Source organism: Scophthalmus maximus, chromosome 9 (genome assembly GCF_022379125.1).
Source record: "Scophthalmus maximus strain ysfricsl-2021 chromosome 9, ASM2237912v1, whole genome shotgun sequence".
In the NCBI taxonomy this organism is placed as follows: Eukaryota; Metazoa; Chordata; class Actinopteri; order Pleuronectiformes; family Scophthalmidae; genus Scophthalmus; species Scophthalmus maximus.
Window position 1 is genome coordinate 17,075,125 of NC_061523.1, and position 21,138 is coordinate 17,096,262.

General features: G+C 40.3%; 1 protein-coding gene across 7 annotated transcripts; it reads left to right on the top strand.

Moving 5' to 3' along the window:
- Positions 1-113: 113 nt before the first annotated feature.
- sept6 (septin 6) lies at positions 114-20,525 on the top strand. Of its 7 annotated transcripts, none has more exons than XR_004795903.2 (11): positions 114-251; positions 6,058-6,172; positions 8,150-8,345; positions 8,761-8,947; positions 10,292-10,453; positions 11,458-11,554; positions 12,672-12,840; positions 13,511-13,643; positions 13,744-13,934; positions 14,596-14,651; positions 16,463-20,525. XR_004795903.2 is itself a non-coding variant. In XM_035649263.2 (11 exons), exons 1-10 carry the CDS (start codon positions 195-197, stop codon positions 14,978-14,980), a joined length of 1,311 nt encoding a protein of 436 aa, XP_035505156.1. In that variant the 5' UTR covers positions 114-194; the 3' UTR covers positions 14,981-15,023; positions 16,463-20,525. The 7 variants fall into 7 exon arrangements, 6 of the variants coding, with proteins under 6 accessions (XP_035505156.1, XP_035505157.1, XP_035505154.1 ...); XM_035649263.2 differs by lacking the exon at positions 14,596-14,651 and adding an exon at positions 14,977-15,023; XM_035649264.2 differs by lacking the exon at positions 14,596-14,651 and adding an exon at positions 14,977-15,023 and having other exon boundaries at positions 19,317-20,525.
- The last annotated feature ends 613 nt before the right edge of the window (positions 20,526-21,138 follow it).

A 21,138-nucleotide genomic window follows, 5' to 3' on the forward strand; every position in this document is an offset into this window, starting at 1 on the left:
TGCTCCGGAGCAGGTTAGCTCTTCAGCATAAATCACCATGACCCAGGTAAAAAGAGAAGCAGCATCGTAGGATGCAGGTTCAAACCTCAATTTCCTTAACCACCTCAAAACCACCTACAAACAAGGTCATGCTCAAGGTCAGAACCGGACCTCCAGGTACGTATGTTGCGTAGGGCCCAACAAATTAAGCAGCCATGAAGAAACAGAGGAAAAAAAAATCTACGAAAGTGACCTGCGGGATCAGCACTAAGGTAAACGGCTGTTCTGTGCTCTTACAGTCTGATGTCAGCAAATAACAGTGTTACATTGACGGTCATCTCTCCATTCTGCCTGGCTTGCCAATTTACCTCTGTACAAAAGTTTGAGTGAAATACAATTATTTATTATGTTTGATAAACACATCGGGCAACGCGTTTATATGGAGGTGAGCCTGGTGGAGACAAATGGAGAATCCCATCAAGTCATTTTATCCATACACTATTTTTTCAAAAGCGATTATTATGGAAATGGTTATTTTGACCTTAAAAATCACAGTGTGAGAGGGGATTTTAGCCCTAATAGGACATTGATACCTGAACATTTTGGCATCTTCACAGGTGACGGGTTAGGGAGAAAGTCAAACTTCTCCAGGTCCTCCTCACAAAGATGTGGAGATTGTGGGAAACACGCCAGTCCAGCAAGAGCAAAGCTACTGAGGGGAACCAGATCTTCAGGAATGCTGTACTTTTCAAACTCTGGGGGAGAAAAAAAATAAAATTAACAAAAGGCATTAGAGCATGAGTGAAAGGAAGCAAAGACAATGTGATTTACATGTCATCTGATTGAGCAGCATTTTACATCGAATTCCTGTTCTACAATGTGATTTCTAGTCGAGCTATTGGAACCATTCTTAAAACTTACTGAATAACTGAAGTGTGACCTTTGGTACCATAGAAAGTAAAAGTTTAAGAACTTCCTACTGAAGGTGTCAGTTACCTAGTGGGTCATAAGGGATAAACTTCTCAATTTCTGGAAATTCCTCCACTTTGGTTGGACCAGCATGTTTGACTTTAGTTTCCTGTGGGGGAACAAAATTAAATATAAGTAAATATATAGCAAAAAAAGGCACTTATGGCTAATGGCTTTATATATGTTTTGGACTGACTCATGAGCTTTTCCAACCTGTGGCTTTAGTAGTTTCTTTTCTTGTGCTTTGATGGCAGGAGTTGAGATTTGTTTGTTGACCGCACCAAAAGCTTTACGACCAGATGGCAGAGGTGTGTTAAAGGATTTGGCAATCATAGGAGATTTCAAGAGTTTCTCTGCATGGGAAAAAGAAACACTGGTTATTGCATGTTTCTACGCAGAAGCATTAAAAAGGAAAAAAATATATAATTGAGAAAATTGCATTTTCATACCTGGAGCAGATTGAAGACGCTGTCTCATCTTCAGTGTAGGTGCATGCAAACTTTGGAGATTTTCCCGCTCTGAAAAGATTATGTTGGCCATCGTATCTGAAAAACACAAAACTGATATTAATGTCTGCAACACATTGTCAAAACCCATCAAGTCACTTGAGAAAGACATTTTGACAAATAGCAGGAAAAGGCTCAGGTGTTACAGCTGTAGTGACTGTCTGGTGTAGATCGGTCAGCTGTAGGGCCCAGTGCTGTACATGCAGTCTCATGTGAAGCTTCTGTGCTACCAAATCATCAATAACATCAGTCAATTAACAAACATCTTGAAACATCAATGGGCGTGCTCAGTTTTTTTCCTTCCTCTTAAATACAATGACATTAATCAAGATGCATTAATGGTTAAAATTAGAGCTGCAACAGTTATTCGATTAGTAATCGACTAAATTAATCCGCAACTATTTTGATAATTGATTAATCGATTCAAGTAGTTTTTATGAAAAAAGGTCAAAATTCTATGATTTCAGCTTCTTAAATGTGAATATATTCTGTTTCCTTTCTCCTTTATGACAGTAAACTAAATATATTTGTTGTGTGAACAAAACGTCATTTTGGGGTTTGAGAGACACGATCCACATTTTATGACATTCTATTTACCAAGTACCAACTAATCTATTAATTGAGAAAATAATCACACACACACACACACACACACACACACACACACACACACACACACACACACACACACACACACACACACACACACACACACACACACACACACACACACACACACACACACACACACACACACCTTAGTGACAAAGAAAACGTTCAGTTTACAACCAGTCATAAGAGCATGTCATCACAGCACTAATCTGGCTGTGTTCAATCAGTTCAGGTTGCTAACATTGTTGATTAGCTTCCACTCTGCTGACATACAAGCTTGTTGCTTTTAGTCCAACATTTACGTTTATCTCCACTCCGCTGTCCTGTTGTCTTTGAAACATTGTTGTACTGAGGTTGTGGGAAGAAAAGAGGCGTCACACACAAAAGTCTAACTTTTGCAAACATTGATGTAGCATTTGTTAGCTAGCTGTCAGTTAGCCAACATCAGTTTTGTTGACGTCAGTTTCGAGGAGGTTCATTAAAGCCGTTCACAAACATAAGCATCTCGCTCAAAGCTGATGTCGATGAGCTGACCGTCCGTTTAACTCGTTGAGGTTAAATCGGCCGTTGGTGAACTGAATCAAGTCGTGAATAAAATCTGCTCGCTAGTAAACGGTCGTCGCGTCTTTAGCTATAAAACGTAACATTATGAGCGAAAGGGCAGAGAAATGTAAAGGTAACGATGATCGACGGCTGTGAACTTCACCTGTGGTGTGAGCTGCGAGTCGCAGGTCGTTTCTTATCGAGACACCAGACGGTTGTTTTCATGTGGAGCAGTAACGTTCACCAGCGACTGCGGGTCGTTTTTAAATCCACTGCCTCCGTCCTATTGGTCGCTGTAACACACGTGGATTCAGTGGGCGTTTTCCCCCCGAAAAGATATTTATATTCAAATATGTGTGATTAATAATGTACACTATATGAAGCAAAAAACATTGATCCTAATAAATAATATTTTGACCGAGGTATTTGGGAATTTAGCTCCTGCACTTTATTGACCATTAAAGACCTAATGAACTGAATTGAACTGAACGTGTCTTTTTTTCCTTCATTAAGTTTAGGGATGAAAACAAATTACAAACTTCTCTATGAAAGGTGAAAAATGTGGTTTAGTTTTCCTTAATCTTGATTTATGCAACAGGGATTTAGCAAGTATGCTATCAATATTAATTACTTCTTCCTGTCCTTTGTCTTTCAAGATGATATTGAAATGACACACTCCCTTACATTACATACAGTTATTAGACTAATTATCTGCTCACTAAGGAATGTCCCTAAGGGACAAACTCCTTTAAAAGTTTTAAAGAGAACTTCCTTAGCTTCTGGAGGTTTTTTATAACTATATATTTTTAATAAATAAACAATATATATATATATATATGAAAAACTGAGGTACTGTTTATTTACAGGTCAACAAAAAATTTCAAAATTTCTCAATTTGGATGTTTGATATCTGTAAGATAAAATCCATCAAATAAGAAGACTACAATAAAACGAATTTGTTATGTGAGCTACAATAATATTTATTCCTGAGGGTTTTACTATTTTACCACAAGTGTTAGTAGATACTAACTCATGTCATTGTCACTGTAGAAAAATCAAACTGGCCCAAAGAATCATATTTTGTTTTTGCTCCTTTGCTGCAAAAAAATAAAAATAAAATCGTTAGTTCATAGACTGCGGTTACTGCCTCTCTCACCGGACGAGACCATTGGGTGCATCGTGCGGGGGAGCTCAGTGTACTAGTGCTCATTTTATCATGAATATTTTGAGAATATGGCCCGGAAATAATCTGTAATTATAATTATTTGAATTAGTACTCACTCAAAAAGATATAGTTTGAGCAATATCGTGTAACCCCCCCCCCTACTTAATAAAACGTAGAACAGCCTGTTCGTCAGTGGTACATTCCCAGCGGGCTGAAGAGCAGCCGAGGTCTCGTCCTGCAGCTAACGGCTACTGCCATGGCGTCGACCGAGATAGCGAGACAAGCGGTGAGTAGCACACTTTAAAATCAGCACGCGTGAACCCGCTGTCGTCACACACCTATCGAAACAGCCCAGCTCCATATTCAGGATGTGTTTGAATACATGTATTTCCAGCGTTTCCGCAAACCGGGGAGGTTTCGCTCGCCGCCACCGGCTCTTCCTGCCTTTTTATTCCGATCTGAAATCCAGTGTAGCGCTGCTCCACTGCGCCAGTGACTGTCGCCGATGGCTTCATTGGAAATGTTCATCATGACATTTCTGTATCTTCTGAATTGAGTTCAAAGTAAAAGGCCCCGAGGCTGCTCGCTCGTCGCTTCCTGTTAAACGCACGTTTCACTCCACTATTCGAGCTAACTCACAACCGCTAGCTTACAACAACCGTTCATTCGACACGGGTGTTGTCGTGTGGTGCAATGTTTTTATAAAACACCGTGCAGTAGAAGACGATAACGTCGGTAGGCCATTCATTCGGAACGCCCCCCCCCCCACTCCCGCGTTCCGTTCCAGCTCCGGTGCTCGTTTCCGTTATGTTGTTTCACGTCGGTCCCGTTAACTTCGAGTCGGGCGTTGTCTTGATGTGCTGCGAACACAAAGACAAACTGAGCCCGGCTCCTCGAAGAATGTTACACACGCCTGCACAACTTCCAAAGACGAGTCTAAAGGGCCTGCTTTTTTTTTGTTTGGGTTAAAAAAAAGGAAGCCATTGCAACGAGAGAGAGAGAGAGAGAGAGAATAGCCAGAGAGAGAGAGAGAGAGAGAATAGCCAGAGAGAGAGAGAATAGCCAGAGAGAGAGAGAGAGAGAGAGAGAGAGAGAGAAGCCAGAGAGAGAGAGAGAGAGAGAGAGAGAGAGAGAGAGAGAGAGAAGCCAGAGAGAGAAGCCAGAGAGAGAGAGAGAGAGAGAGAGAGAATATCCAGGTTTGGCAGATGTGATGTCCCTTTGCGGTTCAATGAATCAAACCCCACAGTGTGTAACTTGTGACTTGGCTCTGAGCGACTCGAAAGGCACGATTGGTTTGAGGAATGTTGCGCTTGAGGCTGAAAACTATTGACTGTTTGTCCTGTCACATTGCCCCCCCCCCCCCCCCCCCCAGTCCCCCCACACCCAGTTTTCCAAATACTGTCCCAGCTGTTTAAACCCAATTTCAACTATCCAAATAATCCACAACTGTTTGTTACCATCCCCTTGTCCGGTTCATTTCACACCGACTCCCAAACAGAAATGTGCTTTTATTTTCCCTCCTCCATCCACTGTGGAAAGTGCCGCTGTGTTATGTCAAGCCACATAATGGCAGGTTGGTTAAAGCTCAGCTGGTGGAGTGCTCCTGCTTTTGCCATATAATCTAAATTCTTTGCTTTCCCTTGCACCTCGCATGGGGACGCATCTAGGCTGCAGAAATGGAGATTCGCAGATATGAAGACGCTCACTGCCAGCCACACACCCACACACGTGTAACAACACTGCTTCTACACTCCTGCATCTCGTGTTTGTAGTGTGGTGAATTGACGTTGCAACTGGCCAAAAATAGGTCGTTTTTTGGGCTCAAGTCGGTACAGTGCTTGATATCATGGCCGTGGCTCTTAATTTTGTCACTCTTATAATTTCCGTAATGTTAAAACTCTCCCCTGTTAAATCACATATTTATTCTGAAAGCTAGTTCATACATGACCAAGCAGCACCTTTCCGTATATGTACATGGTTTCTAACTGTCTCGACCGTGGAAAGAAAGCTGCAGCTCAGGAAACAGGATGTGTGAGTTTTAGTGCATCTGAAGTCAGCCGAACAATGCCAGATGTGGTTGAAAGAAATTGTTGAGTGAGTTGGTTATGTGACCTTATTTTTTTTTTCTAAAGAAAGAGAATCTTCAAGATTTGAATTTGAATTTGAGTGTTATAGGGACTCCTGTGGATCTTTAAAGCTGTCAGAGCATGCTTTCTTAGCAAGACACATAGAAGGTGTTCAGAATGTTACCAGATGTTACATGTTACTTTCTCTTGTTTTCAGGGTGAAGGTGCTCGTGCTGTCCCCCTGGCAGGCCATGTCGGCTTTGACAGCATGCCTGACCAGCTGGTCAACAAATCTGTCAACCACGGATTCTGCTTCAACATCCTCTGTGTTGGTGAGTGCATCATGCGTGAAACGCTTTTCCTCTCTCTCTCTCTCCTCAGGCTAAAAGACGACTCATTTGCTCAGATGAAAGTCAGTCCTTTTCACTAGATACGAGGCAGTTTCCTCTGTATTCGAGCTGCTTGGTTTCCTCAGCGGCGGTGAGCATGATGAGTAAGATGCTCTGGGTTCAAATAGGAAATGACAGACAGAGATGTCTGCAGAGATTTTATTTAATATTAGTATGATGTTACTCATCAGTAGTACTGGTAGCAACTAGGCCTGTCACGATACCTTTTTGTTGGACAATATATTGTCCCAGAAATCTTTCCCTTAAATGATGTAATTGTCATTTTAAGATCATTTTTTTGCTACTGAATCATGTGAGCTTGTAGTATAGGCCTATTGGTCTTTGCGTGTGTGAGTCACTGCACTTGTGGAGCTGGTGAGCGAAAAATCTAAATGCAAGTCTTCAAGCAGATGGTAACACCACAGTTACACCACACTCCGACACAGAGAGCAGATAAGAGGATAGAAGCTGCAATGTTGTTTACATTTATTCTTATTTCTACAAACGTGTACATACTCGATGGCTTTTATCAATGTCAGTAAAAATGTTTATATTCATGTATTGTACGATAAGTCGATAACGTAAATACCGTGACTGACCCAGTAGCAACCTTATCTTTTCATTCAAGTATAATTTCGTGCAGAATGCAAGCTTAGTAGTAATACATGTTTGCCTGTAGATTTGATTATATATATTAACAAAACAATTCACTTGCCAGTTCATATGGCAAGTGAAATTTTTGTTTGTTTATGTAAGACTTTCTATGCTATGTATTTTTGTGACATGTTATTTAAAGGTCTCGTCGTAGGTCGTAACATTAACTCAATCTGTGTCTACAGTCATTTTGAGATTTTGGTAGGAAATGCCCGTTGGCCATTTTTAGTGGCATGGTTTTGATTCCCCTCCAAGCTCAAAACCTCTCTGCTCTTTTGTGGATAGACTGAGTCCATTTATTTTTGTGTTGGAGTGAAAAGTGGAAAAGGCCAACACTAGTGTTTTTCCCCCCGTCATTTAAGCAAAACCTTTTTCATAGACTTATTATTATATTATGGTGCTATTACAATCTGAGTTGCTTACTGTCTAGACAAACATGAGTAAAACCCGTTCAAGAATATGGAAGCAGATGACAGAGGAGACTAACAACAGATTGTGTTGCAAACAAACTAGGTTGTTTTGCTGTTGTGTGACTCATGAATAATATTTTCTTTTTGAGTAGTACGCACATTTCTTGAGGCAAATAAATTTGATCTCTGGCTTTTAGAATTTTGCAGTGCTCTTAAATTACAGAGGGACTCCAATTTCATTATGTGTCGTTCACTGCGCTCAAAGAAGCCATTTACCAGACTTCATGCTACTTGTGATTAGAGAGGATTTAAATGGAAGTGTTACATAAGACATCAGCCTGTATTGTCATTTGCAATGTGGGCGTGGAGCTACTGCAAATAAGATCCCTTAAGGATGAGGGACGTCTCCAAAGTGAGTTAGACTGAGCTTAGAAACAGCAAACAAGAACCTTGCTGCATTATTTACTTAATTCTGAGGGAAAGTTTGGATTTTTGGAACATAGCAATATATCCTGGAAAATAGGCTAACATGCTGAGACAGGCTGTAGGTCAGGCTGTGATGGATAAGAATAGCATTTCTTACAGTGGGAGCTCTGTATCTGAGCCCCCTGAACGCCGATTGATGCTGGAATACATTAGCAGATGAGAAGCTATCTCTGCTCTTTTTGTGGATTCAAACATTTTAAAGTGAGCTGACAAAATAAAAATGGTCAACATGACGGTTTTCTGCAGTGTGAAGGAAACCACTTCACTCATGTTGTATCATTAATAAAAATAAAAGCAACGGATTTCTGAGCACAAGATCAAGATTTGTTGGATCCCAGAAACATAATGGTGGTTTTTCTGTCTTATCCAGGTGAGACGGGACTGGGGAAGTCCACCCTGATGGACACATTGTTCAACACCAAGTTTGAGGGCGAGCCGACCCAGCACAACCAGCCGGGAGTCACGCTCAAGTCCAACACCTATGAGCTCCAGGAGAGTAACGTGCGCCTCAAACTCACTGTTGTCAACACTGTGGGCTTTGGAGACCAGATCAATAAAGAGGACAGGTAAAGCAATCTTGACAACTATCACATATAAAACCACTGGTTTCTTTGGTATCGCAGCTTGTAGTCCGAAACCCACAGGTGACTTTGGACAAAGGATTCCTCACATACCTTGACTCTGTGAGAGCTGTGAGCCAGGGCTCCAGTTTCATTCAGTTCTGATACTGCAAACGTACCCTAAGCATGGGGACTCAAGTTTCTATTTGACGTAGTTTCATAGTATCAAATTTAAAAACATAAATCAGAGTTTGTTTTTCCCCAGACTGCTATATCATATCACAACCCTGGGGTTTGTCCATGTGTCACATAGAAGAACCTTAAGAGGGCATAGTGTCTCTCTATTTAATCAGTGTAGCTACACTGGTGATATTATGTAACTGTGACGCTTTCCATGTTTCTGTGTTCTATTTTCTGACAGCTACAAGTCCATTGTGGAGTTTATTGATGCCCAGTTTGAAGCATATCTCCAGGAGGAACTAAAAATCAAGCGCACGCTACACAGCTACCATGACACCCGCATCCACGCATGCCTGTACTTTATTGCTCCTACAGGACACTCACTGAAATCATTGGACTTGGTGACCATGAAGAAACTTGACAGCAAGGTGAGAATCCCTTCATTTCATCAAACTGTTAACAGCAGCCAGAAAGCACTTTGTTCGTTTCAGGGGTGGCAGGAGAAATTTGTACTTGTTTGATGTGGAAGCTGTCTGGGGGATGATTTATTTAGAGATGCACGTTCAATTGTGTGCTTTCCAATTGTGCAGGATTTACAAACGGTTATGTTTAGCATTTAAGGACAATTGCCCTGTCACAGAGTGATGTTATAATTCCTATAAACGTGGATTTACTTGCTGTAGCATGTCACACACGTACTGTTGGTAAACCCTTTGGGACTGCACTGCTGTTTGAAGCCGTTTATCTATCAACTCTAGTCGTGGGTCATAAACCTTTTCCAGGGCATCTGCCTGCATGTTAATTGGCTCTGGTTGTGTTACTGCGTTGGTGTAGGTCAGCTGTGAAATGTAGTCGGCTCAGTCACTGCTGCCTCGTTTTTTTATTATTTATGAGGGCTTTTCCACAGTAGCTGCTTTGCATGGACCTCCTGGCTTTTGTACAAAGACCCTGCTCAGTGTTTGCCAGAGCAGCTGTGCCTTCCAGGCAAGCGCTCACAACAGCGTGATCCAGAGAAGAGCCTCTTCCGTTTCCTCATTCACCGAAGGGGGGGTGATCAAACAATACTCTGCTGATGTGTTACTGAGCAAGATCCTCACCAGACTCAGGGATACAGTAACATATTTTTATTCACATGACCCTCAGCATCCTTTGCTGTTAATTAAAGGGATCCACAGTTGGAGAGGAAGTTGAGTGGGAATGAGTCTTGTTTTTCAGCCAGATGTAAGTGCTTATAAAAATAAACCTGCCTGTTTTTATCCCTCCTCTCAATCTCTGTTTATTTATTTTTCTGTTAGGATTAGGCGTTTATCATAAATGTTGTTGCAATAATTTGAGTCTGACTTTAATATAGAGCACTAGATGGAATCTTGCTGCTCCATTTGTTACTGTGGAATTGCCTGCTATACAACAAAGCCTGATCTACAGATATCCTGTGGAAGGGAGCGCTGGTTTTTCAAATTATTATTTCAATCATGGGCTAGCAGTGATTAAAAGCAGTAAGATAAATTGATATAGGTATATTTTAATCTCTTACTAAACCTGGATGTTGTTCATATTGAAGCTACTACTTCTGAAAGACCAGACATATTTGATTTGTAAATAGTTTAACCTTTTTAAAATACATCAACTCTTTTCCAAATTTAGACTCCTGAAATGGAAAAGTTGCCGCTGACAGAAGCTGCTCTATATTTGGCTGCATGTTTGATACGTGTTGTCTTCTCCTCGCCGTTGTGTCAGCCCACATTAAATTTCTCCTCATGTTTCTGCTGCAGGTCAATATAATCCCAATCATTGCCAAGTCAGACGCCATCTCCAAAAGCGAGCTGGCCAAGTTCAAAATCAAAATCACCAGTGAGCTGGTCAGCAATGGAGTGCAGATCTACCAGTTCCCAACTGATGACGAATCTGTGGCAGAGATCAACTCCACAATGAATGTAAGGCTGGTTTTCTATCTGTTTTACACACATTAACTAAGATTACAGTAGGGCTGCCCCCTGAAACTCGATGTGTTTACTTTCGGTCTCCAGAAGTAGCTGCAGAGTGAACACTCCTTACGTTCACGCTGCTCTCTGGGTAAAATCATCCCACCCCTCAAGTTTTACTGTCTTCTTGGTGAAGATGTCTGCAACAGTTGCCCGTTTAGAGGGATAACTTTGCTTGTCTAATATTTTTTACGTGAACGTCACCGTCACCCTGAACATTACAACGAACCTGGTTAAAAAAAATCTACAAATTTTATTAATTTTATCAGTCTATTTGGAAATTGAGGGAAAAATCAGGGGGAATATTCACCCTAATCTGATTAGACTGAGCTTGTTACATTCCAAGAATGTAGTGGTGCATTGATAACAGGCTGAATCCTCTTTTTTTTTACATTAGTCACACAAAATAACTTGTTTTTATGTGAAGTAGAATCAGGGAGGCGTTGTCTTTGTCTGCCCTGAGTGTGTTCATGGCAGCATAATCTGCCCGCTCAGTGTGCAGGAAGCCGGCAGTGTGGGAAAGGACCCGTGTCCACTGACAAATAAGCCAGGACTCACTTACAGTAACTGTTTATGACGTCTTCATTTGTGGAAGTGCCTGAACTCTCCCGAACTGTTTGTGTGAAGACTCTCAGCTCTTATTGTACAGTCTGACCTCGTTATAGCCTTTTCTCGGTGTCTTTGACATTTATATTTTGGTCAAAGGAGGTAACTTTTTTTACAGGTTTCTCAGTGACGTTCACACGGTTTAGGAATACATCTTTAGCTGTGTGTAGGGTTTTTCCTGTTTCCTTATGTGTGACGGAGATAGTTGCTCTAACATTTTTGGATTTCTGACAATATGTGCAATTTTGTTGTGAATACATGGTGATTTATGGAGAGAATTTGAGTCCGCAGAGTTCTCTGGTGTTTCAGGTTGGCAGTATACCAATGTTTATTTTCGTTCCGGTCCACAGAGCCATTTGCCGTTTGCCGTGGTGGGGAGCACAGAGGAAGTGAAGATTGGGAACAAGATGGTGAAGGCCCGGCAGTACCCCTGGGGAACGGTGCAGGGTAAGTCTGGGTCACATCACAGGAAATGAAAGTGTGCTCCTTCTCATCAGAGCTCCTACAGCTTCTCCCTCCCCTCATATTTCTTCTCTGCTGCAAACTAGTTGATAACCAGTTATATAACCTCATTTAACTGGAGCAATCTCGCTGCCTTTACACTGTAAATGAGAGCACCAGCAGATCTAAGCCCTGAGCTCTAGCAGATTTAGATATATTTGTGTCACTTGTGATGTTTCAGTTGATTTCTTATTGACCTATCTGATCAGTCCATAATGGAGTGTGTGTGTGTGTGTGTAATGTATCGCAGATGGACAGGAGCACTGACATGTGATATGTGGAAACACTGATCTGCTCCTAATCTGTTAGATGCCCTTTGTGTGGCTGCAACTTTATTTTAATTTTTGATTGATCTGCAGATTATTTTCTTGAGCAATCACTTAGTGGATTGGTCTCTGAAAGGACACAAAGTTATGAAAAATGCTCATAATATCCCAGAGCTGTTGGCATTTTTTCTTGCTGAAGAATTTAATAATTTAAATGTAGTTAAAGTGCTTTTCATTTGTTTCTGCTTAATATGGTGTTTGCATCCACATCCAATGATCAGTGTCGAAATTGTTGCCCTTTTTATTCTTGACTCCCGAAGGGAAGCGTGGCTGTGATTTCTACCCTGTTCAACCAGTGTGAACAAAACGCTCGGACACGTCTAAAGCTCAAAGTCAGCGCTTTAACCTCACGTAACCTTTCATTTGAAATTCATTGGGCTGGATTAAAACCAAAACACTGAAAGACATATTGATGTCCTAATGCCTTGTGAACTGCACTTTATAATATTTGTGCCCACAGGCTTTATCTGACATTGGTAGGTTAAACACCGTGCATGCATGTGTACTCGCATTATGTCACAAAGTCTGTCACTACTGATCTGTGCTGGCACGACTGGGCCTGTGAATTATAATGCTTTTGTGGCATAATGTAAACATCCATAGATGCTACTGTTGCTCGTTCAGATTCTGCTGCTGTGAACTTTCTGCAGTGTATTTAACCCACAATGAATAAGATGCCATCATCCGATGTGTTTGCTAAAACGTGGCATGTGATCACTATAATGTGTCCATTACAGTGGAAAACGAGAATCACTGTGACTTCGTCAAACTGCGAGAAATGCTGATCAGAGTCAACATGGAGGACCTGCGAGAACAGACTCACACACGCCACTATGAGCTGTACCGCCGCTGCAAACTGGAGGAGATGGGCTTTAAGGACACGGACCCCGACTGCAAGCCCTTCAGGTTGATTTCATCTGCTTGTTACTCTACGTTGTTTCCCTGTGTGTGTGTGTGTGTGTGTGTGTGTGTGTGTGTGTGTGTGTGTGTGTGTGTGTGTGTGTGTGTGTGTGTGTGTGTGTGTGTGTGTGTGTGTGTGTGTGTGTGTGTGTGTGTGTGTGTGTGTGTGTGTGTGTGTGTGTGTGTGTGTGTGTGTGTGTGTGTGTGTGTGTGTGTGCGCGCGCGAAGCTTACATTGATCAGAAAATCGTTATATGATGTCGTATGACAACTGACATTGGCAAGAAGTCACAAAATGACCTCATGCATTCATTTTTATGGCTGCATTCTGTAGGACTGTAGACACAATCTAAAGCTTATATTGAATGAAAAATTATTTATGATTGTATATGGTGGGAATGCCGCAATCATGACATTACTATGGAGTCAGAAAATAACGTAATTATGAAAATAGCATTATTATAATATTTAAGAAAAAACATTGCCTGATTGGGGTATGTACAGAATGTGTGCAGGGTATTCATAGCCCCTCCAGTGCTTTTGAATTATCTTTTTTCATGAATTATTGGAAGCTTTTCTTTATCTTTAGTTTATCTGTATTTGGTGTGTGGTACAGTGCATAGTTCAGAGTAATATTTTTTTTTGCTCATTCATTTTTATTCTCTTTCCCTTGCCAGTCTGCAGGAAACATATGAAGCTAAGAGGAACGAGTTCATGGGCGAGCTGCAGAAAAAAGAGGAAGAAATGAGGCAAATGTTCGTCCAAAGAGTCAAAGAGAAGGAGGCTGAGCTGAAAGAAGCAGAGAAAGAGGTATAATTCTTTTCATTTTCACTCTTTTTCCTTACCTGAAACATCATGTGCTGTTTTTATTAACACAAAATGCCATGTTTCCTCCTTCACTACCATATAGCTGCATGAGAAGTTTGACCGTTTGAAGAAGCTCCACCAGGACGAGAAAAAGAAAGTGGAGGACAAGAAGAAATCTCTGGACGACGAGCTAAATACGTTCAAACAGAAAAAGACTGCCGCAGAGCTCTTGCAGAATCAAGCTCAGCAGGCAGGGGGCTCCACCACGCTCAAGAGGGAGAAAGAGAGGAAAAAGTAAGTATTGTTCTCTTCCTCCTGTGTCTTTATCCTGATATCACAGGTGCAGGAGACCACTTTCGTCGAAAAGCCAGTGAACATGGGTTCGCTGGGTAGAACAAGGACATACACACTACACATATACTCACAATCCATTCAAATAAAAGGAGCAGAGAGGGGGCAGTTTGGTGATGATGACAAACAGGCCTCATCTAAATAGCTGATCAGTAGCCAACAGTCAACTGAGTTAGATGAGTGAACTCCAGTCTGAAATCATCATCACTCTGCAATTAAATGTTGCTGATGGCTCATGAAATTAAATACTCGTCACAGATTTTTGTATAATTACTTGAGCTGATGAATGAGGTTCGTTTTTTTAATGCAATGTAATTGCATCATGGAAACTATTGTGCAACTTCCTCCTCCCACCCTATCATTCCTGTAGTCGTCTCTATGGCCAATGCACTGGTCTTTATGTATTTATATAATCTTCCCAGTTGTTGGTGTTTCTGACATTGATTCTGCTGTTCCCTCCGACGTTTATGTAAATATGTTTTAAAGATATTGTGACTGGACAGGAGGTAGTGTGTGTGCAGCCAGATGCGTTCTGGTATTCTTGCAATGTGCTGACCTTTTGGAACCTTCATGTTGGTAACCAACTCCTGGTTGTGTGTTGAAGCTGATGATTTGACTCCGTGCCTGTTAAAAAAGGAAGAAGACACTTGCACTGAGAAGGTTCTTGTCGCTTTTTTTTCTTCCCTGTCAATGTATTTTCTTCACAGCCACTTCTTCTCTTTATGAGCTCTGTCTGGAAAACCTCTCTTCCAGAAGGAGGCAGCTCTGCCACTTATGCTTTGTCTGTGGGTCACTGATTAAAACCGATTAGAACAGTTTGGCACAAATGTTAACTGAATGATAATTGTGTTTTAACCTTCAGGTTAAAGTCAGTGTTTTCCTTAGTCCCCGGGAGGCACAGTTTTTGATTGTTGCTTGTTGTGTTGTCGTCAATCTGTCCTGTGAGTGCATGCGTCACCTAAGTTGCATCCATAATGTCTTCCAGTTAACTCCTCCCACACATGCTGCACGCTGCATGAAGCACCTTTTCTGGTAAGATTCCCTAATCAGTTACATCGCCACAAAAAAATGTTGGGAAAGATCTTGGTAATTTTAATCCAGTATATGGCAGCTCTCAAATTCTAGAGCTTCGGTGACTAGTCGATAAATTGATTAGTCAATCAATAGAAAAAAATGGTGATTAATCAAATTCAGGCTGTCAGTTGTTGGAAATACCTGCTTTTCACCATGGGTTCTTGGATATTGGGATAAGTGAATATGGTGCATTCAGATCAAAGATGAAACGATAATTAGAGCAAATTTCATTAACGATTAATAGTTTGTCAATAAAATGTCAGAATACAGTGAAGAAATGTTGGCCTTATTTTCCCACAGCCCAAGGTGATGTATTGAGATTCATCATTTCATTCGATCAACATCCAAAAACCTCAAGATATTCGGTTTATTTTCATACATGTCAGAAAAGCAGTTTATGTCATTGTATAGACAGCATGATTAATCAGCTTTTAGAGCAAAGCATTTGGCACATGAATCTATTGAAAAATAATATTTAGTTGCACTCCTTGTGTACACACAAGTACCTTTTAACTACAATTAAAAATGTATAATCTAAATTCGATTTGATTTGTTTTAATGTGGTGCAGCCTGAGGAATGGCTGCGCTGATGCAGAACAACAGTGTTTCATTGTTGATGTCCGTGTCGATAATATTCTTGAGCTGGCAGTGTTTACCGTCCCCGTGCCAGATTTCTAAATCAACCACTTTATTAGATCCCCAAACAGGCCTGTAATGTACTGTCCCATCTGCCTCCCGAAATCCACAACAGTCGTCTTTTTGTGGCTCTCCCAAGTCCTTCCCCACCCGTTCTCCTGCTCTAGCACAAAGAGCCATTCAAAGGCCGAACTGAGACTCAACGGGTCAAACCAGAGCAGCAAACAACCTCAGGGCCCATCTCTGTTTATAGAGATGACATGTTTTGTTGATTTCACAACCATATGATGACCCCCCTGCCATCACTCCCTCTTGAGTGGATACAAAAGCGAAATCCAGAGACCGAGAGAGAGATGTTGTTGAGACTCGGGAGGGGAGAAGTGACGGAAGACATCTGTCTCTCAATCTGTAAACTCCTCAAGCAGCTCAAGACTGTTTAAACAGATGAAAACAAGCTGTTGTTTGATGATACGGAGCAGCGAGGAAGACAATCAAATGTGTTGCTTAAAGCTCAGAAAGGACAGAACATCGGAAAATAAAAGAAAAACCCAATTTCAGTCTGCTTCAAACAAGTAGATCACTCTACTTGCAGCCTCACCTTTTCACACTCAAACCTTCTGAGCTGCCTTGAAAGCATGATTTCCTCTAAACCCCATCTGGTCACTAATGTTGATGTGAAGTCACCGATGTGAAATAGTGTGTGTCGTGATGATGTTTTTAACTCCAAGAAAGCAATAACAGCCCTTCTCTCTCGTTTCCAGCTTAGGATCCCTGTAGAAAAAGTGCTCCCTTGTGGCCATCCTGCTGTGAATGAGTTTCCACCCCATCAACCTTTTACCGTATCCCTTCCCCACCCTCACCCATCCCCCATAATTCAACCCTCCACGTGCCTCCCCCTGCTCTGTGGAAGACGCTGGCCATTGCTATCAGTTTTACACCACTTTTTTTTTCTTTTTTGCTGAATGATGCTCGTCTGTCATTTGGTTTGTACAAGCAATTATCCAGCTTGTCTTTTTATACACAAAAATGCATTCCATATTTTTTTTATATACAGCGATTCTTTGCATGATGGAGTGAGCTTTGTTAATATTAACATACATGACCACTGTTGTGATGGGCAGAAATGTGTTGAGTCTAAAGAGAAACATGAATCGGCACTGGGACAGTGAAGAAAGAATTGAGACAATTGAAGACTGATGCAAGGATGGATTCAGTAAATGTTGTAAAAAACCTGATGCAGCTTCATTTCAGTGATTCTTAATTTGACACCACATCAGTGACCCAGCTGTCCTCACCTTGAGACTGTAAAAAACTATTACCAACATATTTGTAAGTAGTTGATAATCAGGCTGGAAGTAGTTTGTTACTGGTTTAAAGTGATATATTTTTAATTTTAATCCTGGTTGATTTGGCGACACCAGGGATTATTACCACGGAAACTACTAGTGAGGTTTTATATAGCAAAAAATTGTGAGCACCTCCTTTTTTCAGAAATGCAACAGCAGAGCAACTGGTTTATTTGTTTTCAACGCGGCCACTTGTTTAAAAAAAAAAAATCTGTCAAAAATTGACGTCCAATTCGAGTAGTTACTCCCTGCAGTATTTAAAACTACACTTTTATAGGCACATTTTTGATCAAACACTTATCATAGTGACAAATGCATTGCATTTCCTCCCACACGCTTCACAATTTGATCGGTATCAAAAATGAGTTAATTTCATAAAAATCTTAGGGATTAGAACATGGTGCGACTAGTTAAATCCAAGTTTAGGACTCGGATTAAAATTTTGAATTTTTTCTATTTTGGTATTTCTGTCCCTTTGCTAATGTTGTTTCACTTTAGCCAGGTGCATGAGTAAATGTGAGCCTAATCTCTTTTCCACCTCTGCCATACCTCATTCATTGTCATGTGTTATGTGCATATTTGTATTAGCTTTCACATTTGCACTTTTTTTATATACACAAATGTGATGTTTTTTTAAGTATATATATATATAATATGATAATGTTTTCAGTGCAATTGTAACTTTCTTTTTGTTTTACTTACTATGAAGGCACATTTAAAAAGTTATTGATCTTGATGTCCATTGTCCTGCAGGGACCAGTGTTATTTGTATCAGTGTTGCGAACATAAAAAAAAATATATATATATATAACTAATATCTCAAAAGACAATAAAGGCCAATTTTTCACCAAATGTTACAGCTGTGGCCATAATCATTGTGTATGACAAATATTGATGTAAATTAAGAGATTAACTGAACCTCAGTGGGTAAACTGGCTATGCAGTGAATGAATGTTGATGCCATTGAGATGTACATTTATATTTGTCACAGCTTTGATTAACATCCTAAAGTCTTTTTTTTGTTGCTCTTAGCCCTATTACTTTAACTTTTTTTTAATGTTCGCGCTCAGGATCACTGGGCAACTTTTATGTGAATTATTCCTTGTTTTTGTTGTTTTGCCAATTCAAGGTTCAAGGCTGCTTTCATTATGAAAGGGAAGACTGTCTTGGATTGAAGACATTGATGCATTAAAAATGTTATTGTCAGGTCCAAAAAAACATCTCGATACATTCCCACCTCCTAACCCTCCGCTCACTGGTCTGTGTGGTTTCACTTTTCCTTTGCAGTAATCCCTGGCTCTGCACTGAGTAGGTCCCCAACCCTCGAGCTTTGCTAAGGGACCAGCCTTTGTCAGTGCTAAGTACCTCAAATGTGACCAGAGGCTTTTTGGACCCCTTCCTTCAGGGTTTCTTAATCATTACCTGCTCCTGCTATGATATGGGTTGATGTATATTTGTGTTCACTGCTGCTCTAACCTCATCATAGGAAATCTAATTCTTGCTTCATTCCCTCTGCTTTATGCTCAATGTGTGAACTGTTTTTTGTTGTTGTTGTTGTTGTTGCTGTGACTAATGCCCTTTTCCACTTTTATTAGATTAGATGCACACGTTCTGTAATGTTTGGAAAGCACATTTAAACCGTGGCTCACTTAAGCTGTTTTCAGACATGAACTCTGGAACATTTTCCGAAAAATTGGGTCTGGACTTTTTCCGGAGTTTGCCATTCACATTATGAAGAACGAAGTAGGAGATTTTCCATGTCAGACGTGTTCACAGCAGCAGGAAAATTAGTGGAACATTCAGGTGAGGGGTGGCGCCAGGGTAGAGCGCCCACTCTGCTGTATTCACACATGGGCTCACAGACATTTTTTTCTGGAAATTTTACAAGGGGGTTGGCAGGAAAAGTTCTGGAAACTGTCCAGAGCAACATTTGCGTTCTCACATGCAGCCCCTCTGGAAAAAGCTCTGGAAAATGTCAGGACTAAAGTACATGTCCAAAAGCAGCTTTAGATGGACCACATTCTCACATTCTAGTAGATCTGTTTTAACAATCACCAGAGGGCACGGTATCATTTTCTTATACACACTATGTATTGTTTAAATAACTTCAATCAAAGGGGTTTCACTGCCTGATTTTGTATTCATGATCAATTTTCTTCCTGATGTCTGATGCACTTCGAAATCTTTACTCTGGCCCTTGAAGTTTTTTTAAAGTGTTTCGGCTTTACCAACTCTCCTAACTGCTGGCTTTCTCTCTTTGTCTCTTCAGCTTCTTTTAATCTGTCTTGGCCACCTGAAGAGGGGATTGCAGCTTCAGCAGAACTAAGCACCCTTTACCTCTTCCTGTTTTTCTCATCGCATCAACCTTTTATATATTTTCTCCCCATCGCATCTCCTTTTGTTGACTATGGCCTTATGTGGACTCGCATGGTATTTCTGGCCACCTAATGAAGCTCTAAACCGAGGCAGGTTGGGTTTCGGACAAAGTTGAAAATCTGCTATTATGTCTTAATGTATATAAAGCTTGTAGTTCATGGAAGTCATCAGTATAGGGCTTTACACATCTACAGGGCTTGAGGACTTGAAATACAATTGCAAATGACCTACACTATGCACTCATCTTAGTAGGATTCTTAATGCAAAGTGCACATTAGAAATAAACCGTGAAACATTGAAACTTGCTGATTAAACAAGGACAGAAGCACTTAATGCACCATGTGTAATGTGTTCCCAAGTACAATATAATGAGATGGACAATAATCAGGACTCTTGTGCATCTACTCCCTTTAAAAAAAAAAAGCATCCTGCATCCAGGTCATCTAAATATCGAAATTAAATGGCAGAATTAAAATAGTCATAATCATCAAAAGCCAAAGCAATATTTATACTTAGCAAATCATTTTATGGTACCCATGTTTACACGGCACTGTTGAATACCATGCAGGTCACATGTCATGGCCTTTAATTACACACTGTGCTTTAATATTCACAAGCCTATTTTTTATTTTGCATGCGTCTTTTTTTATTTGATTACCGCTGTGATGACCTGCTTGTTTTTATCCCCTTATTACTCAGTTTTGCAGCCTATTTCAATTTCCTTGCTGTTTTTTTCAAAATGGTGCAAATTATTAATGTATATTTTAACTGTCCTCTGATTTCAGCTCCCATTTTGCCAAATATTAGAATAAGATGAGGTTAAACTGAATCCAGATGGGAGTATAAAAAAATACTCATGCATTTATATAATTTATAAGGATATATTTTGTGTATTGAAGTGGAGACTTGTTGTTTATTACCTATGACCTTTGGACGTGTCTCTCAGTGTAAAGTAATATTTTGGTGTCAGACATTGCCATACATTTTTCTAGTATCAGTCATCACCACTTAAAAAAAACCTCCCCCATACTACAAATTATTTAATATCTTACTTAAGTTTGATTCCATTGATGTACATTTTCAATAAAAAACTCGATCCAAACGTGTGAGGATTTTGTCTTTCGTTTTCAGTGCTGTAGTTTAATGGTTGACCCTGTTCATAATATTTTATTAATACCTTTTTTGGACGGTTGCACTGTTTCTTTCATGAACCACAAGTGTGCAGTCACCAATCTATATTTACTGTGAAAACTATGATCATAACTTTAAACTAAAAATGTTCTGTTAGATCAGCAGCTGTATTGTGAAGTATTTGTTGTTGTCATGAATGTAAACTCAGGAGAACTGAAAAAAATCTGCACAAAATATTTGAAAGTGTCCTCACTTTAATATTTGTGCATCTATTAGTACAACTATTACTACTACACTGCTGTATATCCACTTCTAAAAAGGTAAAACTTTTGAGTATACTTATAAAACTTGGAATGGAAATAAAACATTATTTGTGTGGAACCATAGTACGCACACATGCAAAAAGAAACAGTTTCTAATGACCTACAACTTTAGTGTTGTTGTGTATTCCTTCAGTTCAGTTACACAGGTGATACATACTCTCTACTGTCAGTACATCATATTTTTGATCAGATTGTTGCTGTAAATCCAGTTCAGCGTCAAAAAAGCACGGTCTCTGTCAGCGGCCCGCGTAAAGTGTTTGA

Bases quoted from the DNA above. Each gene is read 5' to 3' on its own strand.
- sept6 (XM_035649260.2), top strand. From the start codon at position 195: ATGAAGAAACAGAGGAAAAAAAAATCTACGAAAGTGACCTGCGGGATC. The intron at 10,454-11,457 runs GTAAGGCTGGTT...TCCGGTCCACAG, and splicing joins AGATCAACTCCACAATGAAT to AGCCATTTGCCGTTTGCCGT. The intron at 13,935-18,334 runs GTAAGTATTGTT...TTTCCTTTGCAG, and splicing joins AGGGAGAAAGAGAGGAAAAA to TAATCCCTGGCTCTGCACTG.